Here is a 19,913-nt window from a genome sequence, read left to right as displayed (position 1 = left end):
GCTGGTTGACGGAGTTTTCCCTTTTCTTTTTCCATGAAAATTCCCCAAAAGTGATCAACAAGCTGCTTGGTCGCTATTGATTAGTTTTTGTTTTCACTCTATCTCTATAGTGGCTGGGATGCCCATTGTCTTTTCCTTGTTCATTTGCATCTGATTCGAGGGATCAGCCATACCCATACCTGTCCCTCTGGGCATAAATGTCCTGTTTTTCCATTCTCTCTCGCTTTTGATTCTGAGCATGCTCGTTCTTTTTTTTTTGTGGGCCAGGCTACGGCTATACCTAGACCCTTTTTTTTTCCCCTTTCTTCTCTTCTGATTCTTCTCCCTCGGGTCTTTTGCTTAACAAGAGCCAGGGTACCTTTATTTCCTTTCTTATTTGTTCAATCAACACGATTGCCATGATATATATGTGCTGTGTAGTTGCCTAAGAGAGATACTTACATTGTAGAACCTTGCATACATGTATTCGTGGACAAAACATGGATGAAATAATCACTTTGCATTTTTACGTTCTAGCTCTATATGATCCGTACAACTTATGTTTACTTGATACTTTATAGAAATATAATGGTGATCTAGTAAGATAAAGAGGTAACACAACGTCAAATTTTACAAATTGAACTTGTATAGGTATAGATCGAAGTATGACTGTATATAATGTGTTTTAACTAGAGGCTGACCCCATTGCTTGTAGAAGACTTAACAGTTTACTTCTGTATACGCTGACTTACTACTTTGGGCTTCCTACCTAATTGATATAGTTGCCTCTTTAGGACTAGTGAAATTCCTAAACTGTGCAACTGAGGAACTACCTATGCCTACTTAGAGGTACCTACGTACTAGTAGGTATGCAGGTACGTACGTAATTGACTAATCTTAGTTAATCTAAAATAATCATAGAATAAGAAAATGATGTGAAAGATCTTTCTTGAAATGGGTCCAAGACATGCTCTAATATATATTCCTCACGACCACCCATGACTACCTCTAACATTGTTGAATGAACGCCTCTGGTTAATATCACGACAAATATAAAACTACTATACGCGGATAGACATCTTTGGGGGACCTCCTTCTCGCACCAGGAGAGTTTGTCGCGCGCTACCCCTGCCATGATGCCACGGCCGGATTGCCCACGGCGACAGATCGCATCGAAAGCAGATGGCATTACAGCCGACCCTGGAAACGTGCCCGTCACGCTAGACGAGCTCGAAATCGATTTGTACCCTGTATCGAGCTCTCCTAACAAAGGTTAGTATGCACATGCCTTAAACTTGCGAACTGAGATCAATCCACTGATCACGGAAAATAGGCCCATGCTTCGCTCAAGAGGACGTGATCGTCGTCGCATGGGATGGGGAGGATGATCCCAAAGATCCATACAATTGGCCTCTCTGGAAGAAATGGCAGGCCACAGGCATTGGTTTGCTGGCGAGCTTTATCTGCTCAATGAATGGGACAATCCTAACAGTGGCTCATACGGCCATTGGCGAAGAGTTTAACATTTCCGATGCGACGTTCCCCAATTCTTACTGGCTAACCACATCCTGGGCCATTGGCGCAGCGCTGTGTCCGCTTCTTCTGTTTCCTGTGATGGAGGACTTTGGCGTTCGACCTGTCCTTCTCACCACCTATTTTTGTTTTGTTGGTTTTTTGATTCCTGTAGGGTTGGCAACAAACTTCGCCACCCTGATTGCGGTTCGATTCTTCAGCGGAGGATGTGTTCCGCTGATAAGCGACGCCGTTGCCGGTATTACATCGAATACTTTCCACGGCGATCGAGCCCGGAGTGTCCCAATCTGTCTGTACGTGACCATCTACCTGGCGGCGACAAGCCTGGGCCCGGTTGTTGGCTCTTCCATCCTGCAATTCCTGTCATGGCGCTGGATTGGTTACATCGAACTAGTCTGGACCGCTGCCCTATTTCCGATCCTGATCTTCGGTCTGCCAGAGAGCCGCGGGCCGGCAATCCTGCTCGCCAGGGCCAAACGACTGCGCCGCGAGGGGAAGAACGCGCACACAACCGAGAAGATGGATCGGGTAGCATTGCCTCGGCTTATTCTGCAGAGCGTTCAACGGCCTCTGTACATGCTATGTACGGAAGGGGTCGTGTTCGTTGCAACGGTGTGGGCTGCCTTCAGCTTGGGAACGATCTATCTGTTCACGCAGTCGGTGGAGCAGGTATACAGCGAGCTCTATGGGTGGGATCCAATCCAGTGCGGGTATATCCAAATTGCGATTGTGGTCGGGGAACTGCTGGGCGGTGCATTTTGCATCTTAACTAATCCCTGGTACTATGCATCTGCTGCCCGCAATACCGAGGCACCGGGCACGCCGATCCCAGAGGCTCGGCTACATGCATCGATCATTGGTGGATTCTTTGGTGTAACGGGCGGCATGTTCGTGTATGGGTGGGCATCATACACTTCCATACATTGGATGGCACCCACCGTCGGCCTGGCGATGGTTGGGTTCGGGACGACAGCGGTGATCGTTGGCAATGCTAACTATCTCATCGACGCGTACAGTAAGTATGCTGCGAGCGCCCTCGGGGCAGTGGGTTTCGTCGAGAACATCTCCATCGCCTTTCTCCCTCTGGCTGCAACAGCCATGTACACGAATCTTGGATTTCAGTGGGCCAGCTCGCTACTTGCATTTGTGTCTTTGGCCCTGGTGGCGACTCCTTTTGTGGTCCTCCAATGGGGTAAAGAGATCAGATCTTACAGCCCATTCATGCAAGAGGCCACTGTAGAGCGCCGGCGAGGCAGTGCCGCAGTGGCAGGTGTATAAGACCGTACTCGGGCCGTCGCGCCCCTTCCCGAGGTCGGTTGTCGGGGTGTCCGCCATTAATCATCCTACATAATTGAGGAAGCTTGTTTGAAAACTGCCTTTATTGAGAGAATGAAGTGCCATTGAAGATGCACTATCAGATCAGTTTGTTGAATGCTATGAATAGATGTTTCCGAATTTGACAACCTTTCAAGGTTCCAAGGTTCCAACCTTACAGATTACTAAGCAAACAATTAACCCCGGCCTGTGGACCCGTGGACTTTTCATTCTCCGGTATCAGGACCGGGTAATCCTCAATTCCTTTGACAGTATTGTACACGGAGGGTTAGGTTCACTCCAGATTTCCTGGCTTCAAGCTTGAAATTGACCTATCAACATTGTACATATCAATGCGGCTCCGATAATGACGGGCAACTTGTTCGTCAACCAGTGGCGCGGGATAGACATCGCCGCCCAGTACGTGCTCGCCGGTCGGTAGGCCCTTAAGCATCGCAGCTGCGGCATTTTCGTCGGCGAGGCCGTCGATTATGGTCCCAATACGCGCCAATGCGCTCTTCGGATGCGCGGCAGCGTAGGCCAATGCTCTCAGCTGCCATTCATGGAAGGGCAAAAGCGTACCCGCGTCATCGCCACCCATGAGCTTGAAGAAATAATTGCAGCTCACTGCATACTTGTTGACAAAGTCGAAGTCGTGTCCAATCCGAGACCTGTTGTGGACCATGATGGCAACAACGGTTTCACTCAGGTAATCGACGGGTTGCACGACGGAAAGATCGGCGTCTAAGCAGGGGAAACTTCTCATCTGGATGCTTCCAGCAATCAAGTTGTGTAAGAAATCGCCCCGGTCGACTCGGAAGTGACCGGTCGCGGCAGAGGCAGCGACAAAGGGCACACGGTACACAGAGGCCTTGGCTCCGCGCCATCGCGCTGCGGCCACCATGCGCTCTGCGATATATTTGGAGGTGGAGTAGCCGTATTCTCGATCGGACTCGGGAACCTGATAGCCCAGATGTATAGGTAAGGTTGAAAGGGTAGAGATAACATGGACTGCCTTCCCGCGGCCACACGAGGCTAGGCGTAAGACCTCATGCGTGCTAATGACGTTCGGGCCAATATAATCGTGCAGCGGCCGCATCCAGTCGACTAGGGCGCCTGAGTGGCAAATGGCATCGACACAGTTGGCCAAGTCGTCGAAAGCCGCGTTGGCTAGACCGAACAGAGGCTTTGCTGCATCGCCAACAACCGGGTTGAGTAGTGACTCATAGTCGGGCTTCCAGAGGTCGTAGCTGGCGAGCGACTCTACCAACCGCTGCTTGCCGTGTTTGACGCCCTCAGCACGTACCAAACAGTGGGCGGCGATACCCAACTCGAGAAGCTCGCGTAGAATGAAGGCACCGACAAAGCCTGTAGCCCCTGTGACAAAAACAGACCTGGGACGTGGAACTTCGTCTATATTGTCGAAGGTAATGTCAGGGTCGAGGTAACCTTTCCCAACTGCTTCCATGGTATGCGTGCTGCTCAGCGGCTGATTACAAGTAGAATCCGACGCCAAGCAGCTTTGCTTGCTCCGTGCTGGTGTCTCTGACTGTAGCTGAGACAGCAAGAAGTGGCTAAGGGATCTAAGGTTTGGATATTGCCATGTGATGTTCCCAGCCGACAGCGTTTTGAGGCTAGTCAGGGCGGCCAACCGGTTGCGCAGCAGAATGGCCGTTAATGAATCGAACCCGATATCCTGTAAAGGTATATTTACATCCACCTGGTTAGCTGACGGGAATCCCAATGCCTCGGCTACTGTTTCTCGAACCATGGCCAGAACAATGGCATCGTGCTGCTCTGCAGGCGCTTTGCTCAACGCCGTGCGCAGCTTCCCACTTCGGCCGCCGTTTCTCGGCTCGTTGTTGCTGCCCCCGTTGCTTTCCGGTTCACGTAACAGCTTGCTATAGAACGATGGTATGCCGTCCCTCTCCGCAAGCTCATTCTCGAGGTAGATCCGGAGTCGTCTTGGGTCAAGGGCCGCGGCCACGGTGAGCGCCCGGCCACCGCGAATGGCCTGTTCCAACAACTTCAGGCCTTCTTCGGGCTTCAACGGATCTAGACCGAATTTGGAAAGGTGAGTCAATGTCGTCCTACCCGTCAGCCCAGCCGCCATACCCTCTCCTTCCCAGACCCCATATGCCACTGAGGTGGCCGGTAGGTTCTGGGCGCGACGTTGGTGAGCTAGTGCATCGAGGAAGGTGTTTGCAGCCGCGTAGTTCCCTAGACCAGGCATGCCCAGAACCCCCGCAATCGACGAGAACATCATGAACACATCCAGATCCATGCCTTGAGTCAGCCGATGAAGATTCCAAGCGCCATCCACCTTCGGCGCAGATGTTGTGGCACATCGCTGCGGTGTCATGGCCGAGAGAACGCCGTTATCCACCACGCCGGCCGCATGAACCACCCCGCGTAATGGTCTCTGTACACTAAACATGGTCATGACTAACTTGATACTCTCGAAATCTGCGACGTTACAGGCAACCACTGTAGCTCTACTGCCGAATTGTGATAGCTCGGCCACGAATGCTTCAGCACTGGAGTCTTCCATGCCGCGGCGCGATATTAGCACCAAGTCGTGAACGTGGTGCGTGCTCGCCAGCCACCTAGCCACGCGCTTGCCGATGCCCCCAAGGCCGCCAGTGATCAACACAGCACCATCCTGGCGCAGAAGGGGTCGCTGCTGCTCGACAACCGGCTTCAACCCCTTCACCTGCTGTAGCCGCGGCATTAATACCCGTCCTTGTCTTACGGCGCATTCGGGCTCTTCTGCCAGTGTTAGCGCGAGGAGGAGGGCCTCTTGTGCCCCTTTTTCCTCACCCAGGTCGATGAGACGCATGCGAATGTCTGGATGCTCATTGCGAGCGGCGCGCATCAAACCCCACAGAGGCCCGGCAGCCAGTCCATTCACCTGACCAGAATCACCCTCGTGGCCGCCAATTCCTACTGCTTGGCAAGTGACCCAAACGATTGGCAGCGGGAAGCTGGTTCTCGCCGCCATCTGGAGCTGGGTGAGCGCCTGTGTGGTGTGTTGAGATGCCTGGCGTGGAACATCTGTGCAGGACAATATATCCCATAGACATAGCAGCCCGTCTAGCTGCCGGGCCTCCTCGAGTCGCTGGACGTGAGTCAACCGTATCCCGGCCCGGGACAAGGCCCTCGTGACCTTTGATGCCCACTCCCCTTTACCCGCCGGGCAAATGAAACCCCACGAGCGGCCACTACCCCTCAGCTGTACCTTCTCCTTGTCCAATCGGCGCCAGGTGACCTCGAATTGGAAAAGATCACTGTCCCCGCCGGAGGGAGGCCCGTCAGTCCGGTCGCTGTCTGCCAGGGCGTTGCCATTGAGGCAAACATACGCTCGTGGCTGTCTGAACCAGCGGTCACGCTGAAAGGCATAGGTTGGCAACGTTACTGATTGGCAACACCATGGTTTGAAGTATGCGAGCCAGTTAATGGGCACATGTCTCATGTGCAGCTCGGCAAGACTGCGTCGCATGACCGAGATGTCGTCCTGTTTGCCCGTTGTGAGCGAGGCTAGGAGCACAGGCCACGTATCATCATCATCATCATCATCATCATCATCATCATCATGAGATTCATAGCTCGCAAGACACGCCGCTGTGAGGCCCAACAGCACGGGATGCGGACCGAGCTCCAGGAATATCTTGACCCCCTGCTGGTAGTAAATTGTCTGAATGCCGTCACTGAAGCGAACCGCCTGCCTTGCCTGCTGGACCCAATATTCGGGCTGTTCCAGTTGTCCTTCTTCAGCCAGTAGGCCGGTCAGACTGCTGATTACGGGCACCTTGGGCGGGCTGAAGTGCAGCGTCTTCACCACGGCCAGGAAAATTGGCAGCATATCGTCCATGTGCGACGAGTGAAATGCGTGCGATACGTCGAGCGTCTTTACCTTACGGCCGAGCTGCCTAGCGAAATGGGCCGCCACGACCTCGACGGCTTGTTTGTCCCCAGATACCACCGTTTGCGTCGGCGTATTATAGCCCGCGATGTCGACCTTGTCCTGTACGTCGAGAAGGGACATTGCCGCTGTTGTTTCCGCTCCGGTAGCCTCCAGCGACACCATGCTCCCGCTTCGGGTCCCGGCCAAGGCTTGCATTAAATGGCCACGGGCAGCCACAAGTCGACATGTATCGGAAAGATCTAAAACCCCCGCAACGTGGATCGCCGCCAGCTCTCCAACGCTATGGCCTAGCACAACTTGCGGACGGATTCCCCAGCTCTGCCATAGCCGCCACAGTGCCACCTCCACGGAAAATATGGCGGGCTGCGCATAGTCGGTACGGTTGAGTAATTTGGCGGCCTCGCTCTGGGGTTCGGCCCACATGACTTCCAAGAGAGGCGTTTCAAGGTTTGGGAAGTATGCTGCGACTTCGTCTAGGGCTTTGCGGAAGGTGGGATAGACTTCATACAGTCCTTTGCCCATACCTAGCCGCTGACTCCCTTGGCCGGTAAACAACATGGCTAGGTCCGACTCCCCATCAGTGTATCCCATCTTGATACTGCGGATAACGCCGGCCGGAGGCTGCAACTCGCTCATCCGGGCGTCTGCGTAAGAGGCCAGCTTTTTCAGCAGGTCCACCTTGTCGTTGGCAATAAATGCCAAGCGTTGGCGGAAATGGGTGCGCTTGACCGCCAGCGAGTAAGCCACGTCACCTAGGTAGTCGCTGCCATTCGTAGGAATGGTATTCTCAAGGTGTCGGCGAAGCCTCTTAACTTGTTGACGTAGGGCCGCGTCGGTTTGCCCCGACACTACAAACGGTACCGTAGGTAGCAATGATCGACGATTTCTGTGTTCGGTAATTATGGATGATGAGGGTGGTGCTTCCTCGACGACGACGTGAGCGTTAGTACCGCCAATTCCGAACGAGCTTACGCCCGCGCGTCGCGTGTGGGTAGACGGCCATGGCCGATTCTCCAGCACCAGTGCCATATTAGCTTTGCGCCAGTCCACCAATGGAGTTGGCTCCCTGACATGTAAGCTCTTTGGAAGCATCTGGTGTTGCATGGCCAACACGACCTTCAACACGCTCATTAGGCCGGCGGATGCCTGGGTATGGCCGATATTCGACTTCGCTGACCCAACCCATAATGGGTCTCAGGGATAGGGGGCGATTGGAGAATACTTCCGCTAGCGCAGTGCCTTCTATAGGGTCGCCTAGCTTAGTGGCCGTGCCATGGGCTTCAACATAGTCAATGTCACTCGGTGTCAGCCCGGATGCCCTGAGGGCGGTACGGATGAGGCGTACCTGGGCACCGCCACTCGGCGTTGTGAGGCTTGCAGCACGGCGTCCGCCATGATTGATAGCGCTCCCGCGTAACACGGCCTGGATGGTGTCGCCGTCACGCTGGGCATCGGATAGTCGCTTCATGACGAGAACGGCGGAGCCTTCACTGAAGCCGGTACCTTGTGAGTCGGCCGCAAACGCCTTGCAGGAGCCATCGGGCGAGATGCCTCCTAACCGGCTGAACTCCACTAGGAGCCCTGGGGAAAGCATCAGAGTGACTCCGCCCGCCACTGCCATATCGCATTCCCCCTGTCGCAATGATGCACAGGCCAAGTGCGTACTAACTAGGGACGATGAGCATGCCGTATCCACCGTCAGGGACGGGCCCTCCAATCCCAGAATGTATGATGCCCGGCCCGAGAGAGTGGCCCCGATGGAGCCGGTGACCGCATATCCATCCAAATCAGCGAGGTCTCGACTGACGCTGTGAGCGGCCACTTGACTATGGCCGATGAACACCCCCGTCAGACTCCCGCGGAGCTGTTCCATGGTGTACCCAGCACGCTCCAACCCTTCCCAACACGTTTCCAGCATCACATGTTGTGTCGGATCTAGTGTGCGGGCTTCTCGTGGAGAAATTCCAAAAAAGGGGGCGTCAAACGAGTCCACGCCGTCCAGGATGAACCCCCCCTCGTCGGCAGTATGACTTGCCCGGCGCAGCCGGGTCGGCGTCATACAGCGCATCAGCATCCCAGCGGTCCCGAGGTACCTCCGTTATCACATCGTTCCCTCTCTCAAGCAGCTCCCAGTACTGCTCTGGGCTGGTGATTCCCCCCGGGGAGCCGGCATGCCATTGAAATGATCGCGATGTCTTCATTGTTCCAGCTAGAACTGGGAGGGTTGCTTGGGTTTTGTTGCTGTGCCTGTTGCGGGAAAGTAGGACCAGATGGAGGCCTCCCGTTTGTGGTGGTATGCTCCTCGTTTTGGCTGCACTCGAGGTACGCTGCTAGAGACTTGATGGTGTAGTACTCGAAGAGTTTTGCTATCTGCACTGGTCGGCCCAGGACTTCCTCCAACTCTGCCTTGACACGTGGAAGACGAAGGGAGTTGCCCCCCCACCTCAAAGAAATTGTCGTTAATCCCGATGCCGGCATGGCCCAAGACTTGCGACCAAACAGCCAGCACGCGACGCTCCAGCTCTGTTTGGGGTTGTGCGGTGATGGCTCGAGCTCCTTTAGTAGGATCTGGGAGCGCCTTTCGGTCGATCTTACCATTCAATGTCATCGGAAAGCTATTCATTTCAACGAACCAGGCGGGCATCATGTAAGCCGGCCGGCGCTGGGCTAGCCACGCGCGTAAGGCATGGTCTAGAGGTCCCTGGCGATTGGTATCCTTGCGCATAAAGTAGGCGACAAGCTGATCGTCCCTGGTGACCACCACAGCCGCCGAGACCTCCTCATGCTCCGTGATGGCCGCTGAGATGTCTCCCAGCTCGATGCGGTATCCCCGAACTTTAACCTGGCTGTCGACACGGCCCACGAGATTGAGCTTGCCTGGGGCGAGGAACCGGGCCAGGTCGCCAGTACGGTACAACCGGCCCTGATGAAATGGATTGTTTTCGAGGAATCGCTCCTTGGTCATGTCCGGATTGTTACGGTACCCGCAGTTCACACCGCAACCGCCGATGTATACCTCACCCAGCCCACCGACCGGCATGGGTGTTAGGTCCTCCGGATTCAGGACGTACAGCTGAAAATTTGTGATAGGATGTCCGATAATTATATCTTGTTCGTCTCGGCTCACCCTCCCCACGCTCGCGTACACGGTCGCTTCGGTTGGGCCATACCCGTTCCACACCATGTCTGCGTAGCCGAGCAAACGGTCGAGCAGTCGACGCGAGATGGGCTCGCCGGCCGTCAGAATCTTGACCAGCCGAGGTTGACCCTGCCAGCCGCCATCCAGCAGCATCTGCCAAAAGGAAGGGGTCGCCTGGATCATGGTTACTGAATGTCGCTCTATCAACTCGAGTAGTGCCCCGGGTCTCGAAGAGCCCCTGTAGGGGCGATTACCGTCGTCGCACCACTCGCCAGCGGTAGGAGGAGGTCCAGGATGGACATGTCAAATGAGATGGTGGCTACTGCCAACAGTCGATCCCCGGGGGCGCATCCCGGTTCCCTCTGCATCGAGAGCAGGAGATTGCACAGTGCTCCGTGGTTCGCCTCCACCCCTTTAGGGCGTCCCGTCGACCCGGAGGTATAGATGACGTATGCGAGGTCTTCTGGCCGCACATTCTGGGTGCTTAAGTTGCTTCTGTCAACCTGCTTCATGTTACCCCGTACCGCATCAATACTGAGGCAGACATCTCGCCACGGCGACAGAGCCGTGAGGGTGCTATCACTAACAACGACGAGCTTCGGACCCGCATCATTCACCATGTGCGTCACCCGCTCAGCAGGGAAGGCCGGGTCAATGGGCACGTAAGCGGCCCCAGCCTTGACCACCGCCAACACTGCGACAATCAGGTCAATGGACCGATCAAGGGCCACACCGACCACATCTCCACGGCCGACCCCTCGCTTATCCACTAAGATGCGAGCCAGCCGATTCGCAAGTTGATTGAGTGTTCCATAGTCCAGTTGAGTATCGGCATAGATGACGGCAATGTTGTTGGAATATTGCTCAGCTACTTTTTCAAAGAGCTCGGGGAGGCAAAACCCTAAAGTCGTGGCGTCTTCGGTGGCGTTGAATTGCTCAACAAGAGTGAAACGGTCCTCGTCTGAGATTATGGAATCCATATCCCGTGTATTTGCTGAGGGAAAGAGAATAACTACAGTGATTCAATCGCTCTCGAAATCTGTTAACGAAGAGTATCTGTTGGTGTTGGTTGAATTGATAGAGGATGCAAAAGTCGTCTTTAATAGCATCGCCAGGTCCATGTCTAGTCACATGTGAATTGACTTGGATTCCTTTCCTAAAGCTTGTCGTCGCGTCTTCGCTCCAAGCCGTTCCCCCGACAGGGGATAGGGAGAATCTCATTCTATACCGGCTTACAAAGTGCTAGAGATATCCTTGTATGTTGCATTGCAGGGAGGAGGAAGAGCCTAGTGGAAGCAAAATATCCCGCATACGGATGCCGATTTTAATCCGCCCTGTGGAAGAATGCCTCACTCCAGGTATAGAGGAGATATTGATTGGGACGTCACAAGTACAAAGGGAACAGTGGCCACCTAGGGAAATTCATATACCGGGGTTACAAAGCTAGCACATGTACCTTTTCTGGGACGAGAGTATGGGCACCAATTCACTACTTACCAACGGATTCAGGTTAATCGGGTACTTTGGAATGCATCCCCATGCTTCGCTTCTTGCTATCAGCGGGGGAGTCTATCGTTCCCCGCTCAAATCATACGACTCTTTTCCCTCGGGATATTGGACAGTATACCTAGGTAACATACAGTGCTATCTATCTAGATATCTCGGCCTACCACAGTAATCAGCGCTATCCCGAGGTCCTTCCAAGGTTGGATCCTCTTAGATGGGACCCACCGATCCCGTCCGTCGATCCCGACAAGGCGGTACGGGCCGGTATGCCATGCATGGATTTCCAAGGTCATATACGAGGTGGCACCATTAGGATTTTCTGTCCGGAAGAACCTTGGAAGGATTTCGTTTGCATAAAGAGGAAGTTGATACATTCCTGATTAGGTTGGATAACTAAATACAGAAGATGACTGAGTAGGGACAGATCGTAGTGGGTCTACCAATTGTGAATGCCCTGGGTAATATCAGTGAAATACTAGTAGTTGATGCCTACATGCAAGTTGATAGACCTCTTTTTGTCCCATTTGTGGTCCTTTGTGGCTTTTGGCCCATTGTCCCTTTATCCCCAGGAAGCTACGTAGAGAGCTTCATGGCAGTACTTAGATCATCATCAGCATCTATTTGACACTTCCGTTGACCACTTCCTGTTTCTTAGACATGTAGGATACATACGTACATACATCAATGTAGCCCGTCTTGATGTTCGGCCAATAGCTAGTTCCGCTGATGAGTGGAGAAGTCGAACGTCAAGATCTGGACCGGATGTTCTGTTTCAATGTTGATAAACCATAACCCCTCCACCACTCTAGGGCTATATTGAGGGGTTTTTCATCGAGCCGCTATGGGGCCTCTGAGTCAAGCTTTGCAAATCAGACAGCTTTGATACGCAGTAACCCCGAGTACCAGGCCAAATGTAACATGAATCTAATGCTGACTTACTTCCATCGACCCCTCTTCTTAAATTGATGGCGTGCAGATTAATACGCGTCCCGGAGTCTAGCCAGCCAGGGCGCCGACGTCATTAAGGTCTCAACCCATGTCAAGTTGTTTTGGTTGTCGGAAAGAGTCGAGATCGCTGAAATTGGGGCATGTGCGATTTCATGTGATGCAGTGGCAGAAGTACATAGGTCAGCGGATAGGATATAAAGCCCTGGACCTCCCTCTTGCACTAGCTGAAGTCGTGCTCCGTATGAATTGTCTATACTCATTCTCATCATATTGGACCTTTCCGATCTTCATTGAACTTCAAGCTTAATTGCCTCGGTGCAGAAAGACATCTCGCTCCTATCTCCTCCATGTCTTATCCCAAGGAATTTACTGGGTTCCAGGTCCCGAGCGCTGAAAAATGGCTCGATCTTGAGAAACGTACTTGGGAGCCGCGACCTTTTGGAGATTACGATGTCGATATCAAGATAGAATGCTGCGGGTGTGCGCAAGTGACGTGCACACCGCTCGCGGCGATTGGGGCGAGATGCCCTACCCTTTTGCTGTCGGCCACGAGGTCATTGGGAGGGTTCTCCGCGTGGGCCCGAAGGTGACACTCGCACAGGTGGATCAGCGAGTCGGCGTCGGGGCCCAGGTTTACTCCTGCTTGGACTGCCGCCACTGCAAGAACAACAATGAAACCTACTGCAAAGAACAGGTCAATGCCTATGGGGCACCGTATCCAGGGACGGATTGCACGACCCAGGGCGGATACTCATCCCACACGCGGATCCATGAATACTGGTGAGTTTCCCATAACCGGACGAGACCGCACGGGGTGTCCCTGGTCGCTGACTCGTGGCTGTTCCCGCTTTCTGTCAAGGGTATTTCCAATTCCGGATAGCTTGGCTAGCAGTGATGCTGCCCCCATGATGTGTGCAGGCGTCACCGTGTATAGTCCGCTCAGACGCTTCGGCGCAGGGCCTGGCATGAAGGTTGGCGTGGTGGGTATCGGGGGCCTCGGCCATTACGCCATCATGTTTGGAAAGGCACTTGATGCGGAGGTGTGGGCTATTTCCCGATCACGCGACAAGGAGGCCGACGCGAGACAAATGGGGGCCGACGGCTTCCTCGCCACGAACGAGGAGGGCTGGAACCAGCCGCATGAAATGACGTTTGATCTGATCATTAGCACGGCAAGCTCCTTCCAAGACTTTCCGCTAACACAGTACCTCAGCCTTCTGGGCGTGCACGGACGCTTCCACTTGGTGGGCGTGCCCGGCGGCGATGGCCTAAAGGTCTCTACCTTCGACTTCATCGGGAACGGCTGCTCCATCGGCGCTTCAAACCTCGGGGGTCGGCGCGAGGTTCTGGAAATGCTGGACTTGGCAGCCAGCAAGGGTATTAAATTGGGTAAAGGAGGTCCCCATATCAAAAGAAGGCATTCAAACAGCGATCAACCAGCTAGAAACTAGCAATGTCCGGTACCGATCTTGTCTGGTGGGTTATGACGAGGAATTTGGGGCCTGAGTGGGGAAAAGATGGAATTGTTTGGCCAGGGCCAGGAGCAGGACGTGATCACCTTGTCGTGGATTCACGGCAATATTCCTAGCGTTTACTCTCTTGCTTTTGTATACTGAACACTGGAAATAAACTGGTTTATGGATTCGGCTGCCATACAATGCTCTCCGCATATTCGTCTGACCATTTTCCTTATTCAAAATCTACCAGTGAATCGAAGTTGGTAGAAATAAGCGGTGCAAACTGTGACATGATGGTAATCACTTGGAGTTGTGCTGGGCTACATATTATTCTAGCAACATACGCATATGGCTCTAGGTATTGGCGGATTTGGCTCATTTCAGTTCTTTTGCTAAACCTGGTAAACCGCACCCGTAGACCCAGCTGGGAGAAGTATCTATCAATTCGCTAACTAGACGTCAACAGATGTACTTGCACGGTTTAAAACGAGTACTTGATTAGACATGATATGTGACTATGTCTTATCCCGCTTGAGAAATCTGTAAACATTTTCGTGCAGTGGGCGACGCCGTTCTCTCACGTGTTTACACATCATGTCGACTAATACCTACTAGTAGCCCTGGAGGTACTTATCTAGGTAGGTACCTATTTAGGTAATCCCTCGGAACGGAAATGGATAATCCTAACCATTTCGGGAATCCAATCCCAATCAGGCAATGGCTCTTTTTGGCTTAGCGTGTATCTGGACCCTGACTCCACCTCCTTCCTACCTAGGTAGCCCTGGAAGTCTCACAATCTTCCTTGGAAGCTCCATTTCCTGAGTACGCCACCTCAAAAATGTATTGTTTCAGGTAATATCCCCCTTGTCACCGAGGTGATAAATATTAGATTTTTTTTTATCACACCGCCTATGAATCGTGGGGCTTCGCAATAGTACAAAACCTCCTGGAACTTGGTCACGCAGTAGCGGATCGGACCTCCATCCCATGTTTTGGCTCTTCACTACGACTGCACCCTGTCAGTTATTCCCGGCTCGATCCCAATGTATGAACATATTGACACCGACGATCGTGAACTCGAGGCCCAGGGGTATACACCGGCAATGCCCAGGCGGTTTTCACTATTGTCACTTTTCTCCCTAGGCTTCGCGCTGACGGCTACGTGGAACGGCTTCGGGAGCGCTATCGGAACCAGTCTGGCCGAATCCTCGTCATCGGGAACTATATGGACTCTGGTCATTGCTGCCTTGATGAATCTCGTCGTTTCGCTCGGCATGGCGGAGCTCGTTTCGGCTTTCCCAAACTCTGGAGCACAATATTATTGGTCGTTCAAAGTTGCGAGTCCGGAATGGGCACCTTTTGCGTCATACATGTAAGCGCGATCAATTGCTATGGCGTATTCTACTCAATCATTGTGCCTAACGTGGATAGGTCGGCCTGTGTCAGTACATGTGGCTGGTGGCTAGGCCTCGCAAGCGTATGCAATTTTGTTGCGGCCACAATGTTGGCTATATTACAGATTTGCGTGAAAGGGTACACTCCCAACTCTTCGCATCAATGGTTTGGCTATGTTGCAGTCCTCTGGCTAGCTGTCCTACTCAACATATATGCCGCACGGTCCCTCCCAGCACTTAATCAATATCTTCGTGGGTAGAAGGATCCCAAACCATATCAACTCCTTGCTAACCTGTATTCAAGTTTACTTTTCGGTATCAACTCTCCTCGTCACTATCCTGGTCATTCTTGTATGCGCCGCTCCGAACTACCAGTCTAGTGTATGGGTTTTTACAGATACAACAAATCTGAATCGGTCATATGACAAAAGCTTTCTCTTCGTCCTGTGCTTGTTGAATAACACTTACGGCTTTATGGGTACGGACGCTGGTGCTCATTTGGCCGAAGAAATCCCTTCTCCGTCTATTAATGCACCCAAGGTCATGGTAAGGTTTCCACATTCCCTGTATAATTGCCTGTATATCTGTACTAACAGTGAAAAAGATATATCCAGTAATTATTGGACTGGTCACTGGTAAAATACCCATATCGTAACAGCGGCTTTTGATATATATGACTCTAACATCTACAGCCTGGCCCTTTGCGGTTGCATGTATGTATGTCATAACCGACATAGAAAGAGTTGTCGACCCTCCAAGCGGGATCGGCCTAGTTGAGGTTTATCTCCAAGCTACGGGAAGCGACTTCGCGACCATTTTACTCTTGGCAGCTTTTGCGATATGCTTGTTTGGATGCGCCGTCGCCAATATCACAGGTTCGAGTCGGCAAATTTGGGCTGCGTCCCGGGACAACTGCTATCCTTTATCAACATGGCTGGCAGAGATCCACCCAAAGCACCAAATGCCTATGAACGCTGCCTGTCTAACGGCCGTTTTCGCTACGGTAAAGTTATCCAAAGTATGTCAAAGCTTGAGGCTAACTTTATTAGCTCTACGGATTAATCTTTCTGCGATCAACTACTGCTTTTGCGTCGATGGTCAGTGCCAATATAGTTTTTATGATGACCTCGTATGTCATTCCACAAGGAATCGCTGTGTGGAGGGGGCGTTCTAGCGTTCTTCCCAGACGACATTTCAATCTTGGAAGATGGGGATCATTCGTCAACATCACTAGCTGCGTGTGGGTTTGTTTTCTGGACATTGTGGCTTGCTTTCCAATTATTCGGCCAATCACTGCTACCAACATGAATTGGGTTAGGTAAGACGTTTTCTCAAAGCCGAATTGGACCTGTTGAGCTCAGAAATCTGATACCTGCGCCCTTCAGTGTCGTTATATTCATCACTACTGCCTATATGGGCTTGGCTTGGTACCTCTGGCAACGGCACGTATTCACCGGCCCGAGGTTGGGCACGCAGTTCATACAGAAATACCGTTCACAAGTTGCGAGTCTTCCACATAAATATTCTCCTGTGACATGGTCGATCAACCCAGCAATGAGCCCATCGACAAAGACGGGAAGGTGGATTGATTGTGTACAACAGGCTGCTGTTGGTACACCTTACTGTAGCTGTGGCTATCTAGGACCACATGGGGACTCCAGCGTCCTGATGCCATCATATCGCCTTTCGGGTATGCGCCTTTGGGAAATCGGCTTGTGCGTGAACCCGATCTGAGAAACAAGGATTGGGAAATTCCCTAAATTGATCCTTAACTAATTGTCTTTTTCGCGAAGGGAGATCTTCGCAACGTATCTTGACTGAATTGAGACGAAGTTTTCCTTCATCGTATCATTACCCATTACCTAAATTGGCTAATTTCCGAATGCAGACACTACTTCATTAGGGAAAAAAAGCCTTACAAGTAAATGAAAGTCATGGACCCTCCTTCCTCTCCTGCTACAACGGCTTGCTATAGGCACGGCCACATAACTGCCTCGAAATTTATTTGGCTGCACACCATTCGTTCTATGCTATATATGCTAGAGCAATCGCTACACAACGAAATCCGTTGACTTTTTTTTATTTGGCTCATCCAAAGCAAAGCCGCATTTGCAACGGATAAGAAGACTCGGAGGTGTGTTGTCGATCCACGACGTGGCCCCACCATACGTTTTCAAAGCCCTTCGCCTCCTGCTCCGCCCATACTTCTTCAAGCAACGGGATGGTGCAGCCAAACATCTGATACCGCGTCCGGTCATTCCACACCGAGCAGAACTGGACGATCTTCTGCCGTACCGATCGATCGCGTTGTTCGCAGCCCGCGAAGAAGAGTGGCAGCAACGCCTGCCGGGAGACCATCTTCTCGTCGCGACACGCGACCACATGATCCACGATGACCCGGGCCCAACGGACAACGTGCATTGGAATTGGGCTTCCCGGCTCCCATCGGAAAACGCGGTAGATGTAGAGCAGCAGCCCGTATCTCCATGCCTCCGAGCAGTGCATACAATCCTGATCTTGTTGGATGTCCTCTTCGCTACCGAAGGCAAGTGCGGCAGGGGAATGTGATGCCAGGACTCGAGGGCTTGCTCGATTTGGGCAATCACCGTTGCGTCAAAGGTCACGTACCGCATGGACGACGATTGACGTTTTTCGGCGCTCAGACGTGCCACTTGCATGACCAGCGTGACCACACTGTGCGGGCACCCACAGAGGTCAAAGAAATTCCACTTCCGATCGTCGGGGTTCGACAGGACCGCTTCGACGTATGCGTACGGGAACACGCAGTCTTCCCGGGACAAGAGACTGGTTATGGCATCCCACCTAAATAGTTTAGCTGGAAGGGCCGGGACTATGTTGTGCAACATGGATGGGGGGGTTGATATACCACAACAGCAATCCTATTTGAGCTTCTGCCCGAGCGGCCGTCGTCCATGCTTTGATTCCACCGGACGATTCGATGAGTCCATATGCTCCCTTAAGATGTGTACTCCAGTATCCAAGGGTGGATTGAGTTTCCTAACTTTCATTATCAACTTGGATTACATCCGAGCATCATGAAGGTGCAAACTGACGTCGAAGGAAAACAAAATCATAATTGCATCAAGCATGGACGAGCCATCTTCCATATTACCGGACGAGTTGAGGCTCTCACGGAGGCGTTTTAGTGCTGTATGGCGATGATTATCGGCTGATGGACTCTCAACATGATGCCCGGCTAAAGCCATCACGGCATGCACCAGAAATATAGGTTCCGGGACGACGGTTCTGTGGTATCGAAACGGATTCATCTGTAGGTCGGACGTTAAAGGGATCTTGCAGAATTCCATGTTGTCTATGGCTTGTCAGTGGTCATTCACAGGAGTGGGAGCAGAATAAGCGAACATCTCTCAAGGATAGGCCCAAACCGCTGGCAAATATTATTATATAGTACGCTCGGTGGTATAGATGTAGTAGTGTTGGGGAGGTCTGAAGCTGCCACGGGACTTGACTCTATAGTAGCTAGTTGACTCGACCTTTCACAGAAAGTGCCAAGGTCGATGTCTTCTTCCTCAGCTAATCGTAGCTGCCCGTCCTCTGTTGATTTGGATGAACATGGAGATGGGCCTTGGTCTTCGCTGTTGCAGTAGTGCAGTTGGAATTCGGCTGTCCTAGAATCGCCCTCAAGGTCGGGGGAATCAGCAGCCCTGGTCGATGCATCACCTGAGACCCCAAATGGCGTCTCTACGGACGGACTGGCTTCCTCGGCAACGTTGACTTGTGAAAGTGTTTCATGTTAGCCCACCGTAGATTACCAGTAGTCTTTAGCCAGACAAAGGACAGGTCAATACCATCGGGATCTGAGTCTTTTGCCTCGTAATTAGTGATAGGTTCAACAGGCGTCTAGGAGGGTGGATAAATGGTAGAATGTCCATAGTCTTACGATCTCTCATAGGGTTCTCTGCAATGAACACAAAGCGCTGAGGTCCATCCGCATTTCCCAACCTCCTATTGGTCCTACGGGTTGTCCTTCTCACGGGCCTATTGGAGAGAGAATATCCTGGCTTCCAGGATAGCTGCATTGCAGTTCCGTATATACCGAGTAGGGTATTGCCCGATTGGTCGCAATATTCACATCGAGCATCGAGACCTTGACGTGCAAGTGAAGGGGGGCATCCTGTGTGCGAGCAGGGATCAGTTAAAGTGACCTCGGGAGTGTCTAAGCTTAGTAATATGTGCAGCCCCTTAGTGTTATACCGATAACTAATTAACGTATTATAGAACTTCGATCGTCTATTAAGGAAGAATAGTAGAAGCTATACTACTAGACTTATTTCGACATATTAGATACTATTTTATAAAATATGAAGGAAGTAGAGTCCCGACTAGCTAAAATTGATAACGAGGTATTAGAGTTTCTTTAAGCTTTTATAGAAAGGTTTAGCCTACCTATTACGAAAGGAGTATTATATGACTTATATAAGAACGAGTATAGAGAAATGTATCTTTCGGGCACTAGAACCGATCTCCTTCACTAAATTATAAACTAGGCCGAGACATCCGACAAATACATATTTTGGTTAAATGGTATAGTAGGAATCGGGAAGTCTACTATCTCCCGGACGTTTATAGAGTCGTTAAAAAGGAAAGGGATACTAGGGGCTAGTTTCTTCTTCAAGAAAGGCGAACTAGACCATGGTAATGCAAGGAGATTCGTCTCAACTATCGCAAAGCAATTA

General features: G+C 51.9%; 7 protein-coding genes across 7 annotated transcripts; 3 read left to right on the top strand and 4 right to left on the bottom strand.

Annotated features, from left to right (window-relative positions):
- Positions 1–1,112: 1,112 nt before the first annotated feature.
- On the top strand, positions 1,113–2,790 carry N7519_008068 (uncharacterized protein; the record flags this gene model as incomplete). Its single annotated transcript, XM_057294844.1, has 2 exons — positions 1,113–1,251; positions 1,313–2,790. The coding sequence occupies 2 exons, from the start codon at positions 1,113–1,115 to the stop codon at positions 2,788–2,790; spliced, it is 1,617 nt and encodes a 538-aa protein (XP_057149655.1).
- A 331-nt stretch (positions 2,791–3,121) lies between these two features.
- Positions 3,122–8,825, bottom strand: N7519_008067 (PKS/NRPS-like protein biosynthetic cluster; the record flags this gene model as incomplete). The annotated part of the gene is made up of 2 exons (XM_057294843.1): positions 3,122–7,918; positions 7,974–8,825. The coding sequence occupies 2 exons, from the start codon at positions 8,823–8,825 to the stop codon at positions 3,122–3,124; spliced, it is 5,649 nt and encodes a 1,882-aa protein (XP_057149654.1).
- Positions 8,826–8,960: 135 nt separating this feature from the next.
- Positions 8,961–10,073, bottom strand: N7519_008066 (polyketide synthase; the record flags this gene model as incomplete). Its single annotated transcript, XM_057294842.1, has 1 exon — positions 8,961–10,073. The coding sequence occupies one exon, from the start codon at positions 10,071–10,073 to the stop codon at positions 8,961–8,963; it is 1,113 nt and encodes a 370-aa protein (XP_057149653.1).
- A 20-nt stretch (positions 10,074–10,093) lies between these two features.
- Positions 10,094–10,870, bottom strand: N7519_008065 (PKS/NRPS-like protein biosynthetic cluster; the record flags this gene model as incomplete). The annotated part of the gene is made up of 1 exon (XM_057294841.1): positions 10,094–10,870. The coding sequence occupies one exon, from the start codon at positions 10,868–10,870 to the stop codon at positions 10,094–10,096; it is 777 nt and encodes a 258-aa protein (XP_057149652.1).
- A 1,821-nt stretch (positions 10,871–12,691) lies between these two features.
- On the top strand, positions 12,692–13,795 carry N7519_008064 (NAD(P)-dependent alcohol dehydrogenase; the record flags this gene model as incomplete). The annotated part of the gene is given in 3 exon segments (XM_057294840.1): positions 12,692–12,822; positions 12,834–13,124; positions 13,204–13,795. 3 exon segments carry the CDS (start codon positions 12,692–12,694, stop codon positions 13,793–13,795), a joined length of 1,014 nt encoding a protein of 337 aa, XP_057149651.1.
- Positions 13,796–14,844: 1,049 nt separating this feature from the next.
- N7519_008063 (uncharacterized protein) lies at positions 14,845–15,177 on the top strand (the record flags this gene model as incomplete). The annotated part of the gene is made up of 1 exon (XM_057294839.1): positions 14,845–15,177. The coding sequence occupies one exon, from the start codon at positions 14,845–14,847 to the stop codon at positions 15,175–15,177; it is 333 nt and encodes a 110-aa protein (XP_057149650.1).
- A 2,106-nt stretch (positions 15,178–17,283) lies between these two features.
- On the bottom strand, positions 17,284–19,318 carry N7519_008062 (fungal specific transcription factor domain-containing protein; the record flags this gene model as incomplete). The annotated part of the gene is made up of 7 exons (XM_057294838.1): positions 17,284–17,779; positions 17,824–18,018; positions 18,083–18,213; positions 18,270–18,529; positions 18,580–18,951; positions 18,990–19,077; positions 19,274–19,318. The coding sequence occupies 7 exons, from the start codon at positions 19,316–19,318 to the stop codon at positions 17,284–17,286; spliced, it is 1,587 nt and encodes a 528-aa protein (XP_057149649.1).
- Between the last annotated feature and the right edge of the window lie 595 nt (positions 19,319–19,913).

This window comes from Penicillium mononematosum, assembly GCF_028829835.1.
Source record: "Penicillium mononematosum strain IBT 11891 chromosome Unknown utg000003l:1.0-8172316.0:1.0-8177699.0, whole genome shotgun sequence".
Classification (NCBI taxonomy): Eukaryota; Fungi; Ascomycota; class Eurotiomycetes; order Eurotiales; family Aspergillaceae; genus Penicillium; species Penicillium mononematosum.
Note: the sequence above shows the minus strand (reverse complement) of the source record. Positions and strands in the feature narration are given on the sequence as shown.